Genomic DNA, 20654 nt, shown 5'->3' on the forward strand with positions numbered 1-20654 from the left:
TCTCAGGCTCAATGACGCCGAACGAACTAAAATTTCAGAATCGCGCTAAGAATAAGGGTCTGAAGCGAAATAAATGTCAAAATCTATATAAAGTTGGTTTTGTGGAAAAATCATAATTCTAACAAACCCATTTGCAAGACTTGGTTTCGATCTTTAGTAGTAAATTTTGGAATCATTCATAAGCATTTCTGGAAATATCATAACTCTAACAAGATAAAACATTGTTTTATTTCAATTGAATTTAACCTTGGTATTTATGTATTATGTATGTATAATGTCATATTTTGGGCAGATAGATATATAAAATGAAATAAAAACAGTGAATATTTGTGTTTCCTTAAAAAAGTTTTACTTAGATTTATATAGTTGTAGTGACACGCCATTGATATGGGATTTAAAATATCCCTTATACTTCGTCCAGATACGAGAACTCACTGGTCAAGTCGGACTGTAAAGTACCACGCTGTTTCTGAAGGTACCTGGACGGCTGGTAGAAACCTCGGCATATTGGGCGATTATATAAAATGGCAGCAACGAACGCGTCACAGTCATACAAATTTCAACGCGCTAATCAAGATGAATTTGTAATTATTTCGCGCCGCTTAAGGCGAAGCTTAATGCTAAATCACTATTTTGATTAATCTTTATAACGAATTGGTGTACATTATGAATACCAAAAATATGCTTTAGATAAATTGAAGGTTTTCCTATCGTTTCGATTGAGTAGAATGCAAATAAAAAAATAAATTACTCAATAAAAAATATAAATGTAAGCTGCTAAAATTTTTTTTTTCAATAGAAATGTATGAACGCGTAAAGGAAACAACTTATAAAAAATACAGTATTGTAGCTAATATTATTTGTGACAGTTTCATTTGATTAACTTATTTGCTTTCTTATAAAATTATTTGCGAAATATATAAAAACACACAGTCATACAAATTTCAACGCGCTAATCAAGATGAATTTGTAATTATTTCGCGCCGCTTAAGGCGAAGCTTAATGCTAAATCACTATTTTGATTAATCTTTATAACGAATTAGTGTACATTATGAATACCAAAAAATATTCTTTAGATAAATTGAAGGTTTTCCTATCGTTTCGATTGAGTAGAATGCAAATAAAAAAATAAATTACTCAATAAAAAATATAAATGTAAGCTGCTAAAATTTTTTTTTTCAATAGAAATGTATGAACGCGTAAAGGAAACAACTTATAAAAAATACAGTATTGTAGCTAATATTATTTGTGACAGTTTCATTTGATTAACTTATTTGCTTTCTTATAAAATTATTTGCGAAATATATAAAAACGAGTTTTGTGCTTGAAATCGAACGTTTCTAGACTCTGTCAAGCGATTTTAATGCCTATTACCTATAATATAAGGTATTCCAAGAATACATACATTTTTGCTTTTAGCTTCCTCTAAAACTGTTTTTGCTGTGGAAATACTCGTGTAGTTTACAAAATTATCACGGCTGGTTTATACATGTAAACAGAATAAAACTATTATAAAAAGATTATATATTTTTTATTTAATCAACGCTGTAAACGTTATCATTAAGATAAACACCTTTTTATAATTCTTCAGAAAGCAAACCGTTAAAAGTCTTATCAAAAGTGGGGCAAAGTTCATTGCAGTATACTCTCATCTATTATCCAAATGATAAGTCGATAACGCATTAGTATTAAAAATCAGAATAATAATTAAATTAATTTAAAATATGAAAGAATCTTCGCTTTGCAATGTGTGCTGATGTTGAAAACAATGCTAAATATATATTTCGATTTATTGTTATATAAACACAATCTTAACCATATTTTTAAATAATAAAATTTCCACTATCGAAATGATTAATTACCGAATAATGTATTTTCCACGTACCAATTGAGAATTTTTATTTCGTTATAATTAATGCATTAATGCAATTTTATGTAGTAGCGCAGCTCCCCGAGGTCAGCTGGTTCGGGGATTATTGATCCTAAATCCACAAAAGGAGAAATTTCAAGAGCTGGACAGTGGACGTGGCTAGGGAAGACACGAATCAAGATATTATCTACATATGCATTTTAATTCTAATCCTTTTTGTGTTCAACTCTGTTTGAGGAATGAAGTCTTCGATATTCCGCATTGCCGTCCTTGGGCATGATGCAGCAAGTTATGGATGAACTCTGAACGGTCCCTGGAGACACACACAGGAGAAAGTCGAGGATTGAGACAGTGAGGTTCAACATTATGATCGCAGCACTAATTTGTGTATGTTAACATAAAATTCTTTCGAAATGATTTGCACTCTCTCTCTCTCTCTTCCTTTTTGTATAATAATAAATTTCTCGGTTTTACTCGTGTATTTTAAATTAATTAAATATCCAAGTCGTATTGTTTGGGAGCAAGTGAGTAATTTTCTTATTCATGAATTCACTCCCCCACAATCCCTTTGAACGAGATTATCATGCTCTACATCTACTATACTAAAGTACGTGACATTATAGCGCCCAAAGTTACGTTATCCAATGGGTAGGCTATGATTATTTCGCTTCTTTATTTTGAGCCATATTCCATCCTTTGGGACTGTGATTTCAGCCATTGCACTCAGTTCTATCTTGCTCCCAGTCTTCGGCGAAGGTTCAACTGTGAATTTGGTGAGGAGGGAGACTAGGCCAACCATACTCTGCATTTTACCGAATCGTAAACCTAGAAAAGAAATAACAAAACAATTTAACCATTTATAGAACGAATAGTGATTTATTTTTAGGCTATTGTGCCATGTTGCACTACCTCTTTCTTTAGCCAACATTTTAACACTGAATGTAGCCAACACATCTGCCATGATGATGTGCACTGTAATGCCGTCCGAACGTTTGCTAAAGAAGGAGGTAGCGAAACACGGCAAAGTATCCCAAAAATAAATCACTTTAATACTTTTAGCCGTGAAAATCTGAATTAAAACAAAAGAGGATATTATCTTTATCAGTTTCAATGTCATTACAATACAAATACAAATAAAATATCTTACAAAATGTGGCAAGTTACACTCTTGTGTCCAGTAAATTCTTAATCCAACCCTTGCTCCATATCTTTTGCTAACGACACTTCGATAATTATCGAAAAAAAAACATGGAACGAAATTACCAATGCAGCCAATAAAGACATGAAGGTTATCAAAAAATGGTTTCTTTAACAATCTATTATCACTCAACACAGAAAAAAATATTATACTCCCTTTTATCTATAAGAAGTTGTACCAAAAAATTTAATTGATATAACCATTCATTAGAAAAATTATATAAATTACATTACTACGCTAAACTAAATTATAAATCTAATGTTTAATATCTCGGAATCTAAATAGAGAAAAATGTTATACAAAAGACCATATCACTCTCACATTGGAAAGAATAAGAAAACTTATCTATGTCTTCTATAACATACGTAATATACTAAACAAAATTGTCTATTCGAAATTGTCTATTATGCATTAATACAGTTCTTATTGCAGTATGGTATTATTGGGTGGGGTGACCTTTAAAGCTACCTTGGAGCCCATAATAACAATACAAATAATAAGTATTAAAACTATCCCTAGGCAACCATACGACTTCCCAACTTTAGAAATATTTCTGGAATTTAATCTACCAACTATCACAGAATTCTACAAAATAAACGCTTAATATCAAATTTATAAAGAATGTTTCTTCAGTAAAGTTCACCCCTTAGATAGCATTAGCAATAGATTCAAAACAAAAGGCCAATAGCCATCCCAATGCTAAGAACGACCACGGCTCAGCACAACAGCTAATATTTAGGTGTGAAATGGACAATATATTATTGTCCAAAAACAAAATTGAAGTAACAGAAACATTGAAATATGAACAATTTAAAAAGAAAATTAACTTCCTGAAATTAGACAATGATATATTGTACCCTTAATATACGCATACTATCTATATTATCTAGCATTTAAAAAAGCTTTGGCTATTTTTATAATCCAAGTTCTCTAAAATTGTGTTTATTGAATTATGTTTGTAGTTAATTTGAAGATTGAAATATGTATATTGAATTACGTTTGTAGTTTTTTTAATAAGACTTTGAAGACTGTTCACACATCACCTTTTAAAAATTATTTTCTTTTTGTATATACTTACTCCTCACATAAACACGAGCTCCTGGAGCTCACCTTATGGAGTTGTAGTATAATTAGGAAAAAATATTATTTTGCATACTGTTATAATTTTGAAATCTTGTACTATCTTGTAATAAATAAATTGTTCATGTATGACAAAGGTAGAGATTTTTTTTTTTTTTTTTTTTTTTTTTATTGTGTTTATTTCTTGCTAGAGCAATCCCGATGAGTAACAGAACTCATTTTAGGACAGGAGGAACTTACAATTCATATGTAGGAGGTAGTAGGAACAATTTTACAACGGTATTTTGATATCAAATATAAGTTTCACATTCAATACAGCATAAAAATTAAAAATTAAAATAATGACACGTTAAGTAGAACAAACAACAATAGAAAACAAGTACAGAAAGAAAAAAAAAAACATGGATAAGATACAACAAGAAATGACAACACAGTTACATATTTTCATTTTTAAATGTAGTTAAAAAATATTCTTTTAAAGCATTGCTTTGCAATTTTTTATTGTGGTGGATGTGTTTGTACATACCTGGAAGCGAATTATATAGTGTATAGGCAATATAGTTCAGTGATTTTAACCCATATTTTGTAGTGTGTGTTTGAGGATATTCAAAGGAGATATTCAAAGAACATTTGTGCATGAACGAAATACGTATTTACGTATTACTTTTTAAGTTGTGTCGAATATTGTATTTTTAACAAAAATTTTAATAATCTACGCGTTCAAAATATGCCATTAACTTAATCATTTTATAACAATACACTTTTCGAAAGTTATGTTTTAAAATGTTAAGACGAATTATTTTTTTGTGCATGTACATACGCAATGCGAATTTGTATAAATACATTTGTCAGTATAAAACTCAATTCTTTCAATTAAGGCAGACAAAGACAATATTGGATTCAATAACCGACACAATATTGTATTTGTATGCATTTTTTTCAGATTCCTTCACTAAGTTACTCTCGTTTTATATGAATCGTGGCCATGTATTTACCAACGTAGTATGTCAATACAGTGTTTGATGTAAACAAGATGCAGTTTGACATATTTCTGAAGGTAAAAGTTATTTGCTTACCTATGCAGTTACGTGGTCCATCACCGAAGGGCAAATAAGCTGATGGATGTCTTTTCTGTTTTTCTTCTGGGGAAAACCTTTCTGGAATAAACTTTTGAGGTTCTGGATAGTACTTTGGGTCATGATGTAATCCACCAACTGGAATAACGACAGGGCAGTCCTTATCTATAGTTAGTTCTGTGCCGGGAATAGTATACTGTTTGCTGCAAATTCTGGTCAATACGCCAAGCGCCGGATACATTCGCATCCCTTCACTGAGAACCCATTCCAAATATTGCATTTCAGATACGGCGTCATAAGAAACTTTTCCATCGTGCTTCTTCAACACACTATCGATCTCTAACAAAACTTTTTCCTGAACGTCAGGGTTTTTGGCTAATTCGTACAATACAAAAGCCATCAACGACGATGAGGTCTCAAAACCAGCTGCAAAAAAAATGAATGCCTGTGCGGCCATAAACGTATCGGTAAATTCAATATCCTCTTTTCCATCCTGTTTCAGGTATTTCTTTTCCTTCAAATCCAGGAGTATGTCGACGAAGTCGTTCCTTCTGACTTTACTTTTCTGTCTTTCATCGACGATTTCTTTCATTGTTGTTAAGAAAAAACTCTCCACTTCTTCGCCTAAAACACTCAACTTGAATAATCTTACTATGCTGGGTGCCGCTGAAGATAGAAATATTTTAAAAGTTTTGAAAATTGACGGAGCAAAAATTTTCTTTCCCATTGTCCTAAATAACGCATTTGAGTCAGCGATTGAATTAGTTTCTACTCCAAAAGCGCAAGATGAAATGACATCAGTGGTAAATCTGGCCATCAGCTCACGAACTTCTTGTTCTTCTTTGTTTTTTATGCTTATTTCGAGAAACTTTTGGAACTCTTCCCCTTTTTCCACTATCAAATAGAACATGTTCTTCAATTTGATAGAAGTAAACGCTGGAGTAAATTTTATCCTCATAGCTCTCCACCTATCTCCGCGGACTCTAAAAAGATTTGTATTCAAACCTTCTCGATGTGATCTTACATCATTTGATCTTTCGTGAAATATGGAGAAGTCCTTAACGAGCACCTGCTGAATGATATCTGGATCTCTCACGATGAGTTCTGGCTCACGTCCTTTAAATGAACCAACTAATTTCTCACTTGGATATTGCTTATAGATTCGAGCAAAAATTTGACCGGCACTGGCTCGAAGTAAAATAAAGTCGAAGTAACTGCCAAAGACTAAAACTGGTTTCTTGTAAACCAGTCCCTTTTCCTTCCAGTAATGAAAGTTTAGGGTCAAGTATTTATAAAAACAGTAAACTAGCACACTCACAATTCCAACGGTCACGCTTGACGAAAACATTTTCAAAATTTTGATAGCAAAATCAAATTTCTTCAATCACCGAAACTGGCATAACTGAACGACAGCTCTGCTGATAAACAACTGATTTCAGCCTATTTATAATATTTATGGGTATCACCGGTATATGTGATTCACGCCATACTCAACCCACAATACCGGTTCCTCTACGCCAGGGGTTCCCAAACTTTGCCAAGTCGTGACACACGTAGAAAATTAGAATTTTCTCACGGCACCCTTGTCATATAATATCTTTCTGTGGTAGCTATATTTCAAATATGAATATAGCTAGCCTGAAAGTCTGAAGAATGAATGTATTTAAAAAGAAATGTTATATTTATTGTAAAAATATGTAAAATTACAAAATGAAACATGATCTTGTTTATAGTAGTTTATATTCAAGTTTATAAACTAACTCAATAAATAATAAAAAATAAATAAAAATATTTGTACGACTATGATGAAGAAAGCAGGTAAGAAACTAATACAAATCGTATTTAAAATGAGAAAGTACATTTATTGGTAGGAAAACATAGGTGAATACACAAAAAAATGCTAATATAATTACAAAAACCTCCCACAAACTCTTGAGGTGTGTGTTTAGTTCGACGGGTTTCGGGCTGCTCACTGCACAATTTTTTTGGAATCGGAGAATAAGGCTTGATACAGCTACTCGCATTTCTTTTCTCACATTTATTTTCGAGCGATATTTGCACTTTATAACAGCAACCGCTAAAAACCTAGCTTCGCACAGACATGAAGTAGCAAAAAGAATAAACACCCTTACAGTTTTTGCACTTAGAATTGGATGCTCATTTTCAACTTTTTTTAGAATTGGATGTTCATTTTCAACTGATACCTAAAACTCCGTCAAATCCGAACAAGCGTTTTTTTGTTTTTAGACTGTTGTCGTAAAATCTTGTAAAACTTGATCACGGAATGGATCTTGTATCCACACAAACTTCTCCACTTGGTCTTCTGCGAAGTACTTTGCAAACCAGTCAGTTAACTGTGATAGATGCTCAGTGAAAAGAGTCAGCAAGTTATGTGAAACCTTAACTCTATGGGCCATGTACTTTTGCAATATTGGAAAGCAATATTTGCCTCCATTACCACTCATTTTTCTTTTCCCCAGTTGTATTTTTTCCTGAAGGATGGAATCTTCCCTGCAAGATAAATTATTTGCATGTTATGGCCATATGGTCAATTTTCTACTGAAAAAATCACCTGGTTTTTCGACCATGTTGGGATGCGTTTTTTCAAAGTGTCACTTCAACGTACTTGGGTTCATGCTCTCGGATGACAGAACTTTTGAACACACACATTCCCTCTCCTGTGCCTTCCACCCAATCCGTATCCAGAGCGCGGACTGAGGGTGATCTTCCATTCCATAAAATGTTTTTGTTTATGTACATTTTGATTTTTTAGACATCAGGGGCGCCTCGCCCCAAGGTGGCGCGGCACCTACTTTTGGAACCTCTGCTCTACGCGCTATATCTATGTATGTGCGGCATTGCTACAGGCACGTAATTAGTTAATACAAATAAGCGAGGACAGTTGAGCACAAAATATTATCATTTACTATTTAATATATAATAATTAGCAATTTAATAACATGTCAAGGAGAATAATTTTGTTATTATTAAAGTTGTATTTTTTTATCTGTTCTGCATTTTTTGTAGCTTAGATTAAGCTTTATATTTTATTGTTCTCATATTCCTTTATTTTAAATGTACATTAACAGATTACTTACTTAATATTAATTAATTTTAAAAATTTTAACGTTTAATTCAAAAATATCTTTAATGAGTGTAAAAGTTATAAGTTGAATCATTTCAAATAATAGTTTTTTCTGAATCTCGCATCACCAGAATTCCTGTGCCTGCGCGCTCTTGTGAATTTTTGGGAACATAAAAATATTTTTTTTGTATTACATACCAGGAATACGGATATGGTGTCTAAAGTTACAATCAAAACTCAGTTTTACATTACTCAGTTTTGTATGTAAGACCCATGTAAAAAAAACAACTGAATAAATAATAATAATCTCTATTTGAAACACTAAAAAGATTTATTTTATTTGTATATTCATGTATATTTCATGCAAAATATGGAAACTACATAGTCTTTATAGTTTCCACTAAATGCCGCCCCCCAAAAATTGCCGCCCTGACCAGCTGTTTGGTTGCGTATGTATAAATCCATCATTGGTATCACCGTACATAATAACAGTTCCCCATATTGCAGCCATGTTTCAATACAAATCATTTTTCACAAAACCTAAATTACGTCTATTTTTCAACAACCTATCAATTTAAATCATAATGAAAGAGAAAGGGGCCTTTTTGGCCCGTACCTCTGTATGCCATTATTTAAAAAGTATTAAAACAGCGATTAGATAGTAAAAATTCGTTATTACTTTACTTTAAAAATACATTTTTTTCTTATCACAACGTTTCATCAAATTATACGGCATCTACTTGAAGTTCACTTTTGTTTTCTTGAATAAATGTGTGAATGAAGTGGAATCTTGGAAGTGGAAACTAACCCACATCACGACATCCGATCGAGCTGAAACACGGCAAATAGACTCGTTATTGATGACAATGGATTCTCTCCACTTTTGGTGCCAATCACGCATACACACGCAGACATATATGTATTTGTAGTATTTGGTGATTTAAAAGGTTCGGGTAGGTTCGGGTTCTACCGAACATAACCGAACGCTACCAACCGCCTTCTGTTACATTGTCGGGTCGCGAAGAGACCCCACTCTTTCGCTAGACGGCCTTTGGGCAACTTGTTACTTGTATTGTCAGTTTATTATATTCCGAATTAAACAGCGTCCGTGTATAAGAATCTACGACTACTCCATATATTACCAGATCCTTACCTCGTTAGAATACTGGAGATTAAGGGCCCAGTATTCTATCCTAACAACAACGATACGTTACAGTGGCGCAGCCGGTAGGAATTTAATGACACTACAGTAACTAATATGGTACTAAATAAATGTCGATAAAGATTTGGATCAGTTGGTGGCGCAGTTGACTCCAGTTTCTGGGAGAAGAAGGTTTAATCCTCAGTTAAACCTAAAAATACAATCTTTAAATTGGTGACTTTAGCCTGGAAATGGCACAATTTTTTTTTATATATTAAACCGCACAAGATATTTTTTTATATATGAAACCTCACATGATATTTTAAAAGTTCACAGCCGTTAAGAGCCATTTGGTACCCGGGGAAGAATGATCAATCCTCAATCAAACTAAAAAATAAAATAAAAATAGATGTATCATAGTAAAAACCAGTTGCTTTTACGGGTTGATTTTTATGCATTATTTATTATGTGCATTAAGGTATTTTTTCTCAAAAACGGCGCTATACAAATCAGCCAAATATTGTTATTATTGGTTGAAAAACTCAAATCTTCTTCAGTACGACGAAATTTCTAGATAACTATGAACCGTAAACCTTTTTAATGTTTTTGTAATAACTCAATGAGTAATACCTCAAATTCATTGTCTTTATTATTAAAAATTAAAATTAGAGTTTTTACTCATAAGGTTATTCCAAAAATAAAAATATTCATCCTTGATTTGAAGAAAAGTCAATAGAGGTCGCATATTTAATTTTTTTTAAAGGATATATTTTCTATCCAGATTGCATTTAGTTCGGAAAGTATATTGCATTCATACATTTACATAAAGATGAAGATAAAAGAAATTGTGGGTAGTTCTTGGTCGAAGAATGATACAGTTAAATATGACCGTAGTAAATCGGGTTGGATTAGTTCAGTGGTAGAGCAGCGCCCGACAAAGCTAAGGTCTTGGGTTCAATTCCTAATTTTTCTGTTTCTAATTTTCGTTTGAGAATCGCTGATATTGTCTTCAATTAGTAGTTATTATGTTTTGCTGTCGGCGTTGACGAGCGCAATCAGTATAATAATATGTAGAATAGGCAAACTGCTGGATGATGACTAGTAACTTTCACATTTATTATGTAAAATCAAAGGATAAATACCATTTGACCGGTCAATTAGCAACCGTAAGTCCGATTCGTCGGCTACCTACATCATGACACAAGCAACATGTTCTGCTTATTTTAGTAGTAGTAGTAGATTTTCAAATATGGTCAGGTTATTCCTAACCCGCTAATGACCGCTGCAACTCCATACACAGCTTGTAATTGTGGATATTCATATAGTCGGAATAAAGTTAGAAAATTGGACTTTATATACCTACTAAGATTTGTCACAAAACAAAAATATTTTAACCAAACAGAAAATTTAATTATGTATGTGATTTTTGTAGAAATAAAAATGAGTATAAAAATAATTGCATTGGGATGACAATTGATAACCAAACAACACCAATTAATTATTTCTGTTGACGACCCAACCTTAATAATCAATGACCATTTTGCTTATTATTGGATACGTTAAATGCTCATAATCTTCGAGTGCCATCTAGGAACCGAGAGAATTATCATTATCATAATTAATTATCGATTCTCGTCAGCAGTATGCCTAAACGTTTATGAACTGGTATATCAGTCGGTCCGTATCCTATAGTTCCATTTTTAGACGTCGAGGCGCTAGCATTAACAATTAAATATGACATTTACGTGAGTGATTACGGACTTCCATCTCACCGAAAATCACTGAAATTTCCTAATTGATGAACAATAACGTAGCTTCATCAGGGCTGTATAATAATTTAGTGTACTGTACAGTTTTATACAGCCGCGATGAAGCATTATAGTGTATACTGCATATGTGTACTATTATACTATTCATACTAGTCTATGAAGCATAATAGTGTATATAGCATAATACTGTACTTTAGTGTACACAGTACATAGCAAAAACTAATTCTTGAGTTGCGTTGTTGACCCTGGAGAGGAGGTTCTTTCCTCGGTTAAAAAATTATTATGTAAAAAAAAATATTTAGGTATATTTATTATTAATAGATGTATTAAAGTATATATTTATTTTTTTATTAATGTATTTAATAATGTATTTATTAATATATTTAAATTAAAATATCTATATTAATGTATCTGACATGTTTTTTGACATTTTAACATGTAAAATAATTAATAATGATAATTTAAGGAAGAAGCGAGATTATCGTCTAAATATTTTTTTATTTTTTATTTATGAATTTAATTATGTATTTATAAAAATATTTCTATAAAAATATCTACATGAATGTCTATATAAAATAAAAAATAAAATATATGTTAATATTTATTTATTTTTTATTTGTGTATTTTTTATGTTTAAATAGTAAAAATAAATTAAATTAATAATTATAAATTTATCGTAGTAAATAAACATCGTTTTTTACTGGTTAATATTTTCTAATTTTTATTTAAATTGGAAAAATAAAATTTAAGGACGAAGTGAGATTATTATCTAAATATATTTTTGTAAATACCGTAAAAAAATCACAACTGCCCGTAGCCAGTGGGACTATGAAGAGTTGAAGGGGAAGAAGGCGAGAGGAGATAGGTGGGGAAGAGCCTGGCTATTCAGAGCTTGTCACATAACACGGCTAAATCCAAGCCACTCATATTCCATTAGAGATGTAAATTATTCATTTTCGTGTTGGTTACAATTTCCAAATAACCGCGAGTAACCTTTCCACGCCAGTTCAAACGGTCGGAGAATAAGTTTGTTATTAAAATCTTGTTTGGTTGATTTACAATATGTGCATAGTCATTGCAGAAGATAATTATTTTAAACTTTGGACTTTTGGGAATAATGACTCAAATGGAGAGACAGCAATAATCATTTTAATTATATATCAAAGCGCTTGATGAGCGTGACTGGGCCGAGGTCATCCTCTTTGCCGCGTCAACATGTAAATAACTCCGACTTAAAGTGATACTCACAATGACACGAAGGAATATCATAAACGCTTTTCAATGAATTAATGATTTCATAATACATATAAACTGTTAATTATTTCCTTTATATTTTCCTGAAATTGAAAAAAATTTTTTTTTTACAAAAATAGAATCATCAAAAACACAAGAAATTTACTATATTTTAGTATCAGGCCTGCTAAATTTATATAATTGCAAAATCTACGTATTATTTATATTGCTTTATGCTTTATGTGAAACTGCATAAGAGTCCCCACTGCTTCGAACTGTCTGGAGCCAGTGAGACTTCGTTATCCGCAGTTGTATAGGCTGAAGGTAGTGAGGAGGGGACAGAGATGGGAAAGAGGGAGGTGGGGAAGTATTGACAGTAGGTAACTTCATTTCCATATGATTTACATTCAAAGCTTACAAAAATGAATACTGTTTTAATAAAACAAGGCAAGAAGGCTCGTTTAAATAATAGTAACGATTAAATATGAAATTTAAGTGAAGCTACCATGTTAAGAAACAAAATTTAAATTTAGACAAACTATTTTTTTCCAAGCACATTCATTACCATCCATTTTCATGCAAATATTAAATTTAGATTTAAGACCAAAATACCAAACTGAAAAATTATTTTTTTATTCAAAAGTTTGCAAATATCTTGTACCCAATTTTATTTATTTATGTTTTAATTTATGATTCAATATAATATATAGGTACTAGGTAAATTAAATAATTAAAATAATATTAAAGATATCATTTTTATATACATCTGAACTCATTTTCAAAGAATTTAAAGTCAGAAAATTAAATACTCTTTTCCTGTATCACGCAACCTTCCAAGTTTACAAAGATGATATCGTAAACAAAACCGTACCATTCAAAAACACAGCAAATCTCAAGAAAAAATACATTTTACCAATTCCGATTTGTAAAAAACTTTGGGTCAGCAAAACTACAAATACCTACTTAGGAACAAATTTCTTCAATAAATTGCCAGAAAATATAAGATCACTAAATTATAGTTTCAAAGAATTCAAAACACAATTAAAAAATATACTGAAAACCTAAACTAAATAAATAAAACAAAAATAAAAACAAAAATATAAAAAATAAAATAAAAATCTAAGAAACTAAACAAATAATACCTCATCCCATACACACAAGCAATTGCTTATGGGAGAACATTGAAAAATAATAAATATTAATCATATCATAATATCTTTCATCTTATTACTAGTGAAATATATATTTTTTTCAAATTTTTTTAATGAATAAATAAAATTTAAAAAATAAAATAAAATAAAAAATAAAAAAATAAAAAAACATAAATCCATTTTCATATGTTTTATATATTGTACCACATAAAACTAAGTTATTTATAATATGTACGATATAACTACTAACTATTATGTTTAAAATATAATATATCTTTAAGCCAATCAACTGTTACCTTTACTGCACACCTGAAGTGTTTCAATAGACATAATATGCTTCAGAAAATAATTCTATTAATTTTATGAAGTCAGGTTAATTATAATAAATTCGGACAACAATATTTTCTGTTTTATCGTTTTTCACTACTCACTTTCATTGTAGTATAATGAATTGTTGTTCCGATTGCAGGTTTTATTATATTTATAAATTTTCAATAAAACCGATTATATATTCAAAATGTATGCATTGGGCGTCCGTTCAGAACTCCAAAATTAATTGCCAAAGCTTCATTATGTTATGACATACATCAGAAATCAGAAATCGAATATTAAAATTAACCACAGCAAAAATGGCGTGGAATTTATACCCAATAAAATTTTAATAATACCTATGAATTATATTCATAAACGTATTTATTTTAATTTCAAACTATTCACAAAATCTGAATCGTTTAATTTAACTCAACGTTTGCTTGACCCGATACACATAAGTACGGAAAGTATATAATATACATTACAAGCTTTTTGGAACCTACCTGTAAACAAATAAACAATTTGATAAACAAACAATTATTCGTAATTTTTAATGACAGTATCAGTAAGTTCGTTGAATATCTTCTAGTAGGGACTCGTAAAATAATAATAATATTTATCTAGTATCTACTCAAGTGCAACCGATGTTGCTATGCAACCCTTCGCTTATAGTCGTGCATTCTCTAACACGGTTTTTTGTTGTTAGTTTGTAATTCTTACTCTAAATCCAAAATTTGATTGTATCGGATCCATGATAACTTCTCAAAATAACAATTCAACACAGCTTTAAAAGGTGATATAAAGTCACTAAAAATGATGAAACAAAAACTAGCTTAAATAGTTACATATGTAGCCTAGTTTTTGTTTCATTACTTTTTATAATTTTAGAACGATGGACGATTTTCAGTTATCCGGTCACCGATTGTATGAAGCAGTTGGAACTCCAGGCATCATGAAATTCAGTCAGCTTTTTAGGACATTAAATTTCTTTAAACAAGTTTTTCAAGACCTCAGTAGAATGATAATGACCAGAGTGGAAGATACTACGAAAAAGTCTGGTGTAAGACCACAATTCAGAATTGAAACATTGCTTTAAATAACTTTAGCCGTGTTTCATGACCTGATCTAAATATCCAGGTACTTCCCAACTTCCCTTTTCTCAACTCCTTCCTCTCCTCACTGCATCACAACACAGCACCGCAATTAAGGATACAATAATAGGCTCCTCCAGACGGTTGGGAGCAATTGGGAACCTTGTGCGGTATTCATACGGGAAAAAATAATTATGCAATAAGATCTTTCAAACAGTTACTTTTGGCATTGTGAAATTTGTATGTACTTTTTATCTGGCCTTTTTTAAAATTATTAGTCATTACTATTTTTCAGCTCACAACTTTATTGCGCAATATTTAGCATAGAAACAACCATTTAACTAAACTTCTTTATTACGTATTTTTTAAATTATGTTGAATCTCGGGTAAAGCCACACTACTAAATTAATATAATTTAACATAGAATTATTATTTAATTTTACATTCTAAGAAGTAGTATTTCTTGGTGTAATTTTCAGCCACACTCCGTTCTTTGGTGATGTGACGAAAGACATGGGATTGAAGACCACCTTGTCTTCTGTCTTGGCAGATGGTTCCACATTGAACTTGCTCAGCAGGGAGACGAGACCAACCATACTCTGCATCTTTCCAAACCGCAAGCCTGGAAATTATGAACACACTATTAACATAATGAAGAGATAAAAAAACATGCAGAACTTCAGACCCAAATCAAGTTTAAACGAATAATAATAATAACAATTTTAAACGAATAATAAGTAAATAGGCTTCGTGTCCGAACATACACTTCAAAGAGAATAAATCATATATTTTATTGACAAATTTTAACAGCGGTCAACTCGTTTTGGGCGCATCTAATGATGACGATGCGACTCAATAAAGCCGGATTCGGATTCTGCCAAAAAAAGCGTTATATGCGTTGTGATTACTAGTAATAATTCTTAACGGCGCAATTAGCGGAATGCTCTAGCACGTGAGTACCTAATACATAAAAGGTGTCCGGGGGTAAAGTGTGCTAACTTCGGGAGATGATTCTACATGATGGTACAAGTAAAAAAAGGTACATTATAAATTTTCGAGATTACAACGTCTAAGGTAGTTTTCAGGTTAAAAAGTTAAAGTGTTCTTCTATAAAAAAAAACCATAAAACAATTTAATAAATTAATCAAACTCATTTTTCTCCGTGTACGCATCACAATACTGACTGGCAATGAACGAACTGACCCTAACCGGTAGGCAGAGTGAACCTGCCGCATACATCTTGTCACGTACTTCTTCCTTTTTCACATTTACTCTACACGGGAGATTCCCTCAGGTTCGAACAAGCTATAAAGCAGGTACCAAAATTATTTTATTCATAATTAATGCATTATTTGAATGTTGTATTTCTTTTTTTTAAATGTTTGACAGATGCTCAGACGATTTATTAATAGAGTGAAGATACATGATTTAAGATTTTCACGGCCAAAAGTATTTTTGTTATTTTTTTTTGGGGTGTTATGCCGTGTTGCGCTAACTCCTTCTTTAGCCAACGTTTCGGACAGCATTGCAGTGTCCATCATCAACACATCTGCCCTGATGGTGGACACTGCAATGCTGTCCGAAACGTTGGCTAAAGACACCCCAAAAATAAATAACAAAAAAAGAGTGAAGATACGTTACTGAGACATCACTGAAGTTTCACTGAACTAGGTCCAGTGGACGTATAACTATTTCATATTCTTTGAATGGATTTCATTTTTTAGCGGTGCTTCATTTTTTGTTAGATTGGTAAGAATATAACATGTTTTGAATTTTTATAATGTCATTGGACAGAAGTCTAAAATTTTTTTACTAATATTCGAAAGGTTAATGGTTAACAATTAAGTGAATCCTGTGTTTGAATCGGGCTATATTAAAAATCATAAAAATAGAAAAGTAAGCATGAGACGATGTATGAATGTGAATGGGGCAAGGAGTGTGTGCCAATCCCGATTTGTTTGGCGGTCCGTCCTCGCTGCCTACCCCTGCGGAGAAATGGCGTGATGATAAGTTAATAAGTTGAAAGGCAATGATACCGAGGCATGTATTGTTTTTATAAATTCTTTCAGCTTCACGAAACCTACAATTGTAATATTCCAAAAAGTAGTTTATTGGGAATTTTCTCTATGTTCTACATTATTTTTGATTTTTACAATTTTTTTATTAAAGGTAGGAAAGAAATGATTTAGAACTTTGTAATCATTCAAAAAAATAACATCCAAATACAGGGTTTTCCAATAAGAGGTGTTATTTTGATATTCAATCGTAAAAGATCAATGGTTTCGTTGCTTATGTGGCACGTAGCGCCGTCTTGTTGAAAGTGAACGTTGTCCAGATCAATACCATCCAATTCCGGCCATGAAAAATCATTTATCAACTCTTGATAGCGCAATCCATTCACCGTAACTGTTGCTCCAGCCTCAATTTCAAAAAAGTAAGGTCCAATGACTTTACCGGACCATAAACCGCACCAAACAGTCACACGTTGAGAATAAAGAGGCTTTTCAACAATAACTCTTGGGTTTTCCGAGCCCCAAATGCGACAATTTTGCTTGTTGGCGAAGACATCGAGGTGGAAATGGGCCTCATCACTCAAGATGATTTGCATTTGAATCACTCAAGTGAATTTTAATCATTTCAATGCGTTGTTGAAGCGTGAATCATTCCATTTTTATTAATGGCGTAATTTTTACTTGTCAAATGTCAAAAAATAACAGCTTCAAAAGTAACATCTACCGAAATAACGGGCTATTAAAAATAACACCTCTTATTGGAAAACCATGTATATGGCAAAAAATAGTTGTGGATAATATTGTTTATTCTGAATTTGAAACAACTAAATACGTAAAATAACTAGCTCCCTACGGCCGAGTTGTTAAAAGCATTTTCCCAAGACACAGATTCTGGTGTCGATTCACAGTTGAAATCGTTACCTTTTTATTTTTCTCTTTTGTTCTCTTTCGCTTAGATTTAATAGTATTTTCTTCTTCTTCCATGACTTATTATTATGAAGATGATTATTATTAGATTAAAAATACATTAATTTAAGTAAAAAAAACAGCACCTACCCATATTGCAATTATAAATATACCTAGTACATCATATAATAACATTAAATCCTAATAACAACATAAATAAGCATTGTAGGTATCTCGAGTCCACTGCAAATGAAGAGTTATCTTTAAGCACTTACGATCCATCTTTATAAGAGGCAAATATCTATTCGTCGGTGTTTTCAAGAATCTGTGTGTGTTATCGCTTACCTATACAATTTCGCGGTCCTTCGCCAAAAGGTAAATAAACCATTGGATGTCTTTCTTGTATCGCTTCACGTGTAAACCTCTCTGGAATAAATTTCTCTGGTTCAGGGTAGTATTTTGGATCATAGTGTAAAGCGAACACCGGAATGATAACAGACAATTCTTTATCCAAGGCAACCTTGCTATCAGGGAACGTGTACCTGGAGTTAGAAACCCTCGATAATACTCCCAACGCAGGATATTTTCGCATTGCCTCACTTATGCAACATTCCAGATAATGCATATCCTTAATAGCTTCATACGAAATTTTACCGTTATGTTTCTTTAAGACGGTGTCAATCTCAAGCAAAGCCTTTTGTTTAACCTCGGGATTCTTGGCCAGCTCATACAGTGTGAATGACATTAATGTTGATGATGTTTCAAAACCCGCTGCAAAAAATATGAATGCTTGAGCTGTCATGAACGCGTCAGTAAATTCAATGTCTGTTGTCCCACCGGATGCATTTTTAATAAATCCCTTTTCCTTCAACTCTATAAGTTGGTCTATAAAATCGTGTCTCACAATTTGACTTTGCTTTCTTTCGGCGATGATTTCTTTCACAGTTGTGATGAAAAAGTTCTCCGAATTTTCATCTTGTAATCTTAATTTCAGAATATTATATATCTGGGGGGAAAATGCACGCAGAAACACTTTAATGGTTTTAACCATGTTAGCTTCGAATATTTCATTTCCGAACTTTCTGAAAGGTGTGTTCTTGTCTTCCATTGAGTTAAGCTTTATCCCAAAAGCTACCGATCCAATAACGTCAGTGGTGAATCGGGCCATCAGATCCTTCACTTCTTGTTCGTTGTTATTTTGTATGGTGCCGCCGAGGAAATTCTGGAACTCTTCTCCCTTTTCGACAATTAAATGAAACATGTTTTTCAACTTTCCTGACGTAAATGCTGGGGTAAATTTTTGCCTCATCGCTTTCCACTTATCTCCGTGAACAGAAAATAGATTGGCATTAAGTTTCTCTACAGTATCCGAAACATCTGACGATCTGTCGGTAAAGATAGAGAAATCTTTTACCAGCACTTGTTTAATCATTTCTGGATCCCTTATCAATAACTCTGGTTTTCTGGGTTTGAAACAACCCACGAATTTGTCATCCGGAAATTCATTATAGATGCTTTCGTAAATTTTTCCGATACTTTGACGAAGGAAAAAGAAATTTTTGTAATTTCCGAACAGAATAATTGGCTGTTTGACGGGTATTCCTTGACCTACCCAATAGTTAAAGTACTGGGACAGATATTTGTATAAACAATAAACCGATACACTCACTAAGAGAAGCACACTTGTGGAAGAAAACATTTTGAAAGATCAGTGTTTACAAGTCACAAAAATACCGTACTCGGCGATTCCCGTTGGATGACGATTTAAACAACAAACTTCTTGTACATTTAACTCGGCAACTAGAGTAGGTCTGCCGGTGCCGACTGCCGGTGAGTAAACTCACCGATGAGTGTGATACTATTACGAGACGTAGATGTAACAGCGAAACATACAAGGATCTCTGTTGGTTCTATTGGAAAGAGCGAGATAACTAATACTTAGTGTTGAACCTGTTATGCTCAGTCCGGCTACTACGTCAAGATGAAACAAACTGTTTAAATACCATCCGCAGTTTTAAAGACAAAATTTTCTGGTTCGGGAGAAAAACATTGCAAGTCATTGATAACATACTTAAAAATACTTATCAGCTAAATGAATTTTTAACTCTAATTTGGCAGTCGGCAGGAGAACAATATAATAATATCGCACTTATCACCTTACTTATGGAATAGAAGTATTATGACTTCTCTGTGAAATCGCGCAAGTAATTTTATGACTACCTACTTCGTATACAGGAACGTCCTTGACTTACTTTAACCACTTATTCTTGCCATTGTTTGGAGTAAAATATGTTATATAAATTTTGATCTCCGGTGACTATTGAAATCTTTTTTCAAAAAAAAAATTTCAAAAACCTTTTTTTCAACTACCGTCACTGGTCACTCACCGATTCACCACCCAACCCCTCTCATCAACCCTAGCTGTCCAATACCTATTTTCTATGTTTTTAGTTGAAAAAAAAAACAAAAAACGTCATAAAAGTTACGTAAAAAGTTAAAAGTTAAAAAATAAATATTTCACCAACAAATGTAGATATAATGTCTCGACCAAAGATATTAGAAGAACTCTAATATCTTTGGTCTCGACGCTATATAGTGCGAAATTTAGCACTAACAAAGCCTTTCCTACAAAAATAAAGTTGGTTGTTTACAGGTACAAAAAATAAAATAAGCAGTAATTGTTGATTGAAATAATAGTAGATAATGAATTAGTATAATACTTATTTTTTC

The 20654-nt window shown here is 32.2% G+C and overlaps 2 protein-coding genes across 2 annotated transcripts; both read right to left on the reverse strand.

The window, feature by feature from the left end:
- Window positions 1-332: 332 nt before the first annotated feature.
- LOC149420783 (cytochrome P450 6B5-like) lies at window positions 333-6638 on the reverse strand. The gene is made up of 2 exons (XM_089635537.1): window positions 5225-6638; window positions 333-2695 (listed from the first exon to the last, which is right to left on the reverse strand). The coding sequence occupies exons 1-2, from the start codon at window positions 6570-6572 to the stop codon at window positions 2508-2510; spliced, it is 1536 nt and encodes a 511-aa protein (XP_089491663.1). The 5' UTR covers window positions 6573-6638; the 3' UTR covers window positions 333-2507.
- Window positions 6639-15053: 8415 nt separating this feature from the next.
- On the reverse strand, window positions 15054-19758 carry LOC149420784 (cytochrome P450 6B5-like). The gene is made up of 2 exons (XM_089635538.1): window positions 18270-19758; window positions 15054-15628 (listed from the first exon to the last, which is right to left on the reverse strand). The coding sequence occupies exons 1-2, from the start codon at window positions 19621-19623 to the stop codon at window positions 15453-15455; spliced, it is 1530 nt and encodes a 509-aa protein (XP_089491664.1). The 5' UTR covers window positions 19624-19758; the 3' UTR covers window positions 15054-15452.
- Between the last annotated feature and the right edge of the window lie 896 nt (window positions 19759-20654).

Source organism: Hesperophylax consimilis, chromosome 9, assembly GCF_061612785.1.
Source record: "Hesperophylax consimilis isolate HC1 chromosome 9, BYU_Hcon_1.0, whole genome shotgun sequence".
In the NCBI taxonomy this organism is placed as follows: Eukaryota; Metazoa; Arthropoda; class Insecta; order Trichoptera; family Limnephilidae; genus Hesperophylax; species Hesperophylax consimilis.